The sequence below is a fragment of the Cicer arietinum genome, chromosome 1 (assembly GCF_000331145.2).
Source record: "Cicer arietinum cultivar CDC Frontier isolate Library 1 chromosome 1, Cicar.CDCFrontier_v2.0, whole genome shotgun sequence".
NCBI classification, from domain to species: domain Eukaryota; kingdom Viridiplantae; phylum Streptophyta; class Magnoliopsida; order Fabales; family Fabaceae; genus Cicer; species Cicer arietinum.
In genome coordinates, this window is record NC_021160.2 from 46,100,290 (window position 1) to 46,109,436 (window position 9,147).

Consider the following 9,147-nt stretch of genomic DNA (forward strand, 5'->3'; position numbering starts at 1 on the left):
TTCTAACACAGAAAATGATGAATTAGCGAACAAACTCACAATATCTAGATTGATAGGATAAAATGAAAAAATGTCTACATATGTGACAATTAACGTAACTGAAATACTTAAGTGTCTGAATTTATAATGTTGACAACGTCAAAGTTATTGATTACATTTGAAATGGATGTAATCTAATAGGTTATTTTGAAAATAAACGAACACCACAAATTATTGTGGAATTGTAGAATTGGAGAAAGAGGCTACAAATTACCTTTATTTGATTTTGTAATAGTAGGAGTCTATGTATCGTATGGATAAAATAGGCCTAATTGAATTGTCAAATAGAAGAAATCTAATGTGAAAACACCATCCAAATGGGGTGATGTGGCACAAAAAACTACACTTATGTCATTCATGAAGATAAAGATTATGAGAAGCCAAATGTGTCTCCACCATTTCACATGTAGGGGAACTCATCTGACTCGCAGAAGTGTCTCCACCAATATCGGATATTAGAGGCACTTGCACACAACGTCTATTCTGACCAAGTTGTAATAGTCATCTGAATGAATATATGAAACACCAACAAACCGGTTAAGAAAAAACCTTATCAAATATTGTCCAGGTTTGAAAAATAATTGTATTTACTAATATCAATGAACAATTCTCTAGTCTCTATTTAGGTCAAGCCACAACAACTCTAAAATCAAGATAAACACTAAATGATCATTCAATTAGAGAAGATGAGCGTGAAACATCTTCGAGCTTACAAACTACTATAGATAGAGGATTCGCTCGTAAGTATAAACACATTTTCATATCTCACTTAAATATTTTGTACCTACCTTACTTTGGCATCAAAGTGTGTTTGCATGTACACTCTATTTGGAGACCAGGCATATCACGAGCAGACAATTAACATTCAATCCGTGGTGAAAAAATTAGAGAATCAGTTTGGAGTTCACATCACCAAACTCAGTCATTAACCTCTAGTGTTCATACAAGAACAAATTCATATAGTAGAATAATTTGTAGTGGATAGTTTTTGTCAAATAACCTAGTGCCTAGCCTTACACCTTAATTGTGGAGATATAAAGAATCATGAGTTTGAATTCAAACTCCTTCATAGTGATGTTGTTGTCGATACCAATTGAACTCTACTTACATAATTTTATAGTAGATAATTTATTGATTAAAGAAATATTGTGAATAATCTTGTTGAAGCACTGTAGAGTTATTTAATAGTTGACCTTTTATCTCTTTTTACTAAAACAATATTTGTTAATTTAAATTAATAGAATACATTAATAAAAAATAATATGCAAATTTAAAAGTTAAAGTTATTAATTGAATCAGTAGTAGATCTAAGTTAATATGTTATTTTGAACCAAAAACAAACACTATAATGGAACATAAAAATAAAACAACAACTACACAAAAAGTGCTCTGACGACGAAATCACAGACATAACATGAAATAAAAACTAAATCTATATGAAAATCATTTTTTAGATATAAAGAGAGAAAATTAATTTAGATGGTAAATCCTTATCCAACAAAATATCTTAAACCACCTCTCTTTGATGGATGGAGAAGAGCATAGATGAAAGGGGTACCAGTTTTTTTGACATTTTCTCATTAAATTATGCTACCTTTGTTCCTTTTTATAAGCACTAATTAATTTTTTTTTTGACATATATTAAGAAAAGTAAGTAGTAAATTTAATATGTAAAGGTTTCTAAAATAACGTTTGTATTTGAATGTATTCGATAATTATTATATCTATAAATAAGAACACTATATATTACTCACATAGTGTGTGAGTTTCGCTGCTACACTTTTTAGAACAAAAATACTACATTTTAATTTATAGTTTTTTTAATAACTCATTCAGTGATGTATTTTTTTAATAACTAATTTGGTCTTTTTTATAGGTGATTTTGAACGAATATCAACTTTTTATTAGCTACGACATGATCTGTAAGTAATACAAGTTGGTTTTTTTAGCTACAAACTCTTTTGCAAGCTCATAAAGACTACTTTATTAGCTACTATTTGGTTTAGAGGTAAAACAACATTTACATATTTTATCCATTTTATTTTTACTAGGACTAATTAACTTTTGTTTCCCTTATTTTTCCTATTTTCATCTCTTTCATCTCCATCCTTCATCCTCCCTACCATCTAACAATTGTCGCTCTTCCCCTCACACTTCCCTTCCCCTCCCCTCCTTATCTCATCTTCTCGCTACCATAGACTGTTTCTCTACTCCTTTTTGTTATTGTCTTCATTTCCACCATCCGGAGAGGTTAAGTTTCTTCTTCTTACGTTCGACTTTTGCTCCATGTATTTTGTTTCTTTTTGTTCTTTTCCTCTTTCCATAGAAAAGTTATTTTTGGTTCTTTTATTTCTCTTAGTTTTTGTAGAGAAAAATTATAGAAAATTAGTGACGATATGAAACTGTCACTAAAATGAAAAAAATTCTATTTGCAGTTTTAGTGACGTGCCAAAATTTGTAAAGGAATTATTTAGAGATTTAGCGACGAATAAAGTTTTTTAGGGATTTTTTTTGTCACAAATGTTCATATATAAATCTGAATTCGTCACAAATAGTTAAAAATTTAGTGACGGATGACATTTGTGAAGGAATATTATTGTTTGTGAGGGATCAATTATCTTTATAATTATGTCACTTATTTGATTTTACTAAAAACAATTTGTTGAAAAGAATCTGTTTATACTTTATTAATTTGTACTAATAAAAAAAATTAAGATGACAAATAATTTTAGAAGTTTACACAAATAATATTTAATAATGATAAATTTGTACTCATACAACTAAATTGCGAAAAAAAACATAAAACTAAGTGAAATTCACTTATTTTAATAAAAATCAATGAATAATTATGCAAATTAGCTATTTCAAATAAAAAAAATAAATCTAAACCACACTTTTGAAGTGGAGGAGGAAAAAGGATGGTAAGACTATAGGGAAGAAGGAAGGTAGATGTAACTAGGTTTAACTATGCTTTTTTCTTGTGTATTATGTTTTTTCCTTTCTATATTTTCATTGCTAAATTGAATGGTTTCTAATACTCACTCCATTCTTAAATGCTTGCCGTAAATTTTAACAGAGATTAAAAAAAAAAAATGAATAATGAGATGTAACTACTTGAAAGTAATTAATATATTATTAATTTGGACATAATATTGAAATAAAATAATCAATTTTGTTTTCTTAAAACGAAGATCATTTCAGAAGGGAGGGAGTATAACTTTTAAAATTGAAATTACCAAACACCAACTATTGGAAATCTTCAACAATAATTGGCTAATGGTGTTCCCATACATGATCCAAAAGGGTTGTCCAACTAGAACTCTTTGGTTGTCCAAGATCTACGTCGAAGAACAACTTAACACATACACATCTCACCTAATTCTAAAACATATATTCTTCTAAGCACATGTCATTGATTTGTTTATGAAAACCATCTATGTATGTATCGTTTAAAAATGAAATATAAATAAAAATAATAATTGAAATATTAATATATTTAATTAAAAATTTAGTTTACAATATATTAATTTTTTAGTTATTATTTTTTTTATATATATCACCGTTTTATTGGTTGTCTTTCTTTGTAATGTAGCCAAAATTGATTTGACTAACACAAGACTTTTTTTTTAAGGAGACACCTTATATAATATTAAAGTTTAAATATATCTTTGGTCTATATAAATATATTATTTTTTATTATAGTATTTGTAAGTTTTTTATTTTAATTTAGTTCATGTAAAATCAAAGACGATCGATTTTGGTGCCTAATGTCAAATCAATCTTGCAAAAAAAAAATATCGGGACATATGGCCCTATAAATGCACACAAACACATCATTTTTTATGATATATTAAAAACTAAAATATTTTATATTATTAATTAATAAATTTATTAATTATTATTTAATAATTCATGTTATTTTATATAAAAAAATATTAATAGAAATTAAAAGTAAGGTTTAGGGATTTTTGAAACACTCGTCTTCTTTCGTGTCATGGCGGTTTGTCAGCACTTTTTTTGTAACTTTTGATTTGACGTTAGGGACCAAAATCAATCGTCTCTGATTTTACATGGACTAAATTCAAACAAAAAACTTATAAGAATTAAAATAAAAAAATAGTATATTTATCGAGACCAAAGTCATATTTAAACTTAATATTAATTTAGTGAGAAAATTTTAGTGATGATTTACAATATAATTTATATGTCGTATATGGTCTTAAAGTCAAATTCCATTTGTATCAGTTAGTTGGGTGTAACAACAGATCTTAATAGCATGTACTTATTCTTCTCTTTTTATTGAAATAGAAGCTCCAATTTATCCCTTCATAATCAAAACCGCATCATTATAATTTACTACCTCCCTCTTTGTATATAAGATTCTCTTAAAAAAAACTTGTATTTTTTTATAAGTTATTTTGTGAGTTTTCAATTATAATAATTATTTTTATTAATATATTTATGATTAATTTATATTTTTTTTCTACAATTAACAACAAATAATACTATAGTAAAAATATTAACTAATTCTTTTTTTTAAGGATAAATATTTAAGTAAAATTGCAATTATTAAAAAATATTAATATAATTAAAAATTTAATATTTTTTGTTTACCGTGATTTGATTACGCGAATCCTATATATAAGGACATAGTTCATATAGTTGGAAATTAGTTGTGGCAACATTGAATTCATAATCCATAGCCACAGGCAATATGAATAGGTATGTCTTTGGAAAGAGACCTAATTAAAATTTTTATACACAAATTAAAATATAATAATAAAAAGAAAAAAATTGTTTTGTCAAATTATTTATATTAATTAATGATGAGTTCTTTTTTATTTTTTTCAATGTAAACTCTAATAATGTTTGGCAAATTATATATATAATAATTATGGAATGGTAGTTTAAAATTGTATTAAAAATTATGAATAACATTTATTTTAAAACAACTTTTTTTTAAGTGACACTTCTTATAGACAGTAGAATATATATATGCATGTGCATGTATTGCAGCTGTTGCCAAAGCTAGCTAGATCAATGAATATGAGTATCTCTAATTTCTCTAGCTTGTTTTAAAGCATGCATGTGCATGCGTAGTACTATTTCTCCAATTAAATTTACAAGATAACAAGAGAATAAATAGACGAATAAAAGTTATTATAAAAGAAAGACGGGTAGAACACATAAATGCGTGCCTAGTATCCTTACAACTTTTTAAAAAATATCTCTATACTCAAACATCATTGTTTTGTTGTTAATTTAATTTGTTCTTGTTGGTGGTAGAAGTGTTGGTGTAAATTAAAGGGATATTTATTCCTCGAATAAGTATATGTATATGATTTGGAAAACTACGATTTCGAATTTTAAATGGAACTACTATTGACTTATATGTGTGGAAATAATCGTTGGCCGGATACAAGAGTATTAGGATATGTCTTGGATATTTGAGGTATTAATGTTTGGGAGATTAAGTTACATTAGCCTATGTTTGGTAGCGAAAAAACAAAGGAATGAAAAAGTGATTAAGGAAAATTGTCTTAAAATTTGTGCTTACTTTGATTGGTATTAATAGAAATTTTGTGTGGGACCCACATTCAATTTGAAGAAGGATGCGTAAACCTAAGAATTAAAACTAATGGACACAAATAATCCTATGCCATGAATTATTACGTTTGTATTCCTTTGATAATATATCACTTTTCTTTATGCTATCTTTCTTTTGTAAACCAAACAAAGCGTAGAGGTGGTAAGGAACGAAAAACTTAGCGTAGATAAATTGTTTTACTTATTTTACAGAGACTCATTTAGTGAGTATGATAAAAGATAAAATGTGAATTATTATATCATATGTTGTATCAATTTACTATTTGAAGAGACAGTATGATACGTTATTTGTCTCATAATGAATATCGTTTAAGGTTTTTGCACATATATTAAGAAATATAATAATTAGAATAATAAGATAATTAATTTTTCTAAACTACTTATGTTAACTATTTGTGAATTTTTTTATATTATCAATGTAAAGTACAATAATATCTTATAAGCTGTGCATATAGTAATTTCTTGAAGAGTAGTATAAGAAAAAAGTTAAAGTTGTATTAAAAATTAAAAATAACATTTATTGTGAAATTGTTTTTGTTAAAATGACACTTATTATTGTTGGAATCTTGACTAGGAATTAGTCTTTGCTTTTAAGGTCTGTTACTATTGTTGCAGTTAATAAGCTATTTTCTAGGAGCTGAATAAGCATTTGAATTATTCTAGTTTGTTAGGATTATTATTCCTAGTTTTTCTACTATTGGTTACTTGTAAGGCTTATTTAAAGCCAGCTAGTTTTGCTTTTGAATAAGGAAAAACTAACACAGTTTATCCATTGCATTAGAAGTTCTTATTACTGCTTTACATTTGGTATCAGAGCTCCACCACGGGGCCTGATAAGAGTGAGTGAGCTAAACGTGTTTGAGAGGAAAAACACTAGAGTGAGTTGAACAAGAGTGTTTGAGAGGAAAAACACTGAGTGAAGTGACATGGCAGAATCTAGCAACTTCACCACACCATGTCTACCCAAATTTGATGGGGATTATGATCATTGGAGTTTGATCATGGAGAATCTACTTCGATCAAAGGAGTATTGGAGTATTATTGAAGCTGGAATCCATGAACCAAAGGAGAATGAGCAGATAAGTGCAGCAAAACAGAAGGAATTGGATGAAACAAAGCTTAAAGATCGAAAAGCAAAGAACTATCTATTTCAGGCCATTGACAAATCCATCCTCAAAACTATTACACAGAAAGAAACAGCCAAACAACTATGGGAATCCATGAAAGTCAAGTACCAAGGAAGTGCTAGGGTGAAACGTGCACAGCTGCAGAGGTTTCGACGGACATTCGAAACCTTAGAGATGAAGACAGGTGAATCAGTGAGTGATTATTTTGGAAGAGTGATGGAAACAGCAAATGATATGAGGAATTGTGGGGAAGATATGAACGATGTAAATATCGTTGAGAAAATACTTAGATCTCTCACAGACAACTTCAATTTTGTTGTATGCTCAATTGAAGAGTCTAAGGACATTGATCTCCTAACTATGGATGAGCTGCAAAGTCCACTGCTAGTTCATGAGCAAAAAGTGAGAGAGAAAAGGAGTGAAGAATAGGTGTTGCAAGTTCAGCATGGCACAAGGATTGGACGTGGAAGAGGAAGAAACAACTTTCAAAGAGGAAGTAACAGCCACGTGAGGGGACGAGGAAAGGCCAGAACATTTGTAAACAGAAATGCTATTGTATGCTATCGATGTCAAAAGCAAGGACACTACCAATTTGAATGTCCAAATCTAGAAAGGGAAGCAAACTATGTTGAGTTTGATGAGGAAGAGGAGCTGCTCTTAATGGCCCATGCTGAAATTATAGATACTAATGACAAAGGGATATGGTTTCTCGATTCTGGTTGTTCGAATCACATGACAGGAAATAAAAAGTGGTTCGTTGAACTAGATGAAGGTTTCAGACGTACTGTTAGATTGGGAAACAGCTCGAGAATGTCTGTGTTGGGAAAAGGAAGTGTCAGGTTTGAAGTGGAAGGAATAACTCAAACTGTGAGTGATGTTTACTTTGTGCCAGACCTAACCAACAATTTGTTGAGCATAGGTCAACTCCAAGAAAGGCGAGTGTCCATCATAATAAAAGAAGGTGCATGCAAAATTTATCATCCTCAAAGAGGGAAAATTGTAGACAGCAAGATGACTCTAAACCGGATGTTTATAATCTATGCTACGTTGAAACCACTTCCAGGGAGATGCTTAAAAGCTGAAGAGGAGGACTTGGAAGACCTTTGGCATAGAAGGTATGGGCAGTAAATCACAAGTTCATTACTGCCATGCAGAAGAAGCAGATGGTGAAAGGGCTACCAAAACTCAAGGAAACTACTGCTGTTTGCGAGGTGTGTAACATTGGCAAGCAACATCGAGACAAAATACCAAAGAAAAGTCATTGGAGGGCATCTGAAAAACTTGAATTAGTGCATGGTGATCTGTGTGGACCAATATCTCCAATCTCTCACAGTGGTAAAAGGTATTTGCTAATGCTTGTAGATGATTATTCTCGCAAGACTTGGATTTATTTTCTTGCAGAAAAAGGTGAAAACATTTGAGATATTCAAATGCTTCAAGAATCTGGTTGAGAAAGAAGCTCAGAAAGCAATATGTTGTTTACGAACAAATAGGGGAGGGGAATTCACCTCAAACAAGTTCAATCAGTTCTGCATAGAGCATGGCATCAAAAGACAATTAACAGCTGCTTTCACTCCACAACAAAATGGAGTTGCTGAACGAAGAAATCGAACGATTATGAATATGGTGCGTTGTGTACTCACTGAGAAAAATATGCCAAAGATTTTGTGGCCAGAAGCTGCAAAGTGGACCAACCATGTGATAAACAGAAGCCTTACCAAAGCAGTAAAAGAGGTGGTGCCAGAAGAAAAATGGAGTGGACTGAAACCTACAGTTGACTATTTCAGAGTGTTTGGATCCATTGCTCATGTCCATATACCTGAGCAAAAGAGAACTAAACTAGACGATAAAAGTCACAAATGTATCTTACTTTGAGAAAAGGAGAATAAAACTAGACGATAGAAGCCACAAATGTATCTTACTTGGAGTGAGTGATGAATCCAAGGCTTATCGTTTATATGATCCAGTGTTGAAGAAAATCACAGTTAGCAAGGATGTCATATTTGAAGAAGGAGAAAAATGGAATTGGAACCTGAACTCAGAAGAAACAAAACAAAATACTCTTGATTGGGGTGATGATGGAACTTCAATGGAGGAGTCTGACGAGGAATCAGATGTAGAACGAGAAGTAAGTAATGCTGACAATCTTGAGCATACACTAGATCCCGAGGAACAACCATGAAGAAGAAGAGCACCTGGTTGGCTACAGGACTACGAAAGTGGTGAGGGCCTCTCTGAAGAAGAACAAGAGGCAAGTATGGTTTTATTCATGTCAAATGTTGATCCCACAAATTATAATGAAGCTGTGAATGATGAAAAATGGATAAAAGCAATGAAGGTTGAGATAGATGCCATTGAGAAAAACAAGACATGG

General features: G+C 30.4%; 1 protein-coding gene across 1 annotated transcript; it reads left to right on the top strand.

Moving 5' to 3' along the window:
* Positions 1-6,572: 6,572 nt before the first annotated feature.
* On the top strand, positions 6,573-7,901 carry LOC140918973 (uncharacterized). Its single transcript, XM_073364104.1, has 2 exons — positions 6,573-7,175; positions 7,350-7,901. The coding sequence occupies exons 1-2, from the start codon at positions 6,573-6,575 to the stop codon at positions 7,899-7,901; spliced, it is 1,155 nt and encodes a 384-aa protein (XP_073220205.1).
* The last annotated feature ends 1,246 nt before the right edge of the window (positions 7,902-9,147 follow it).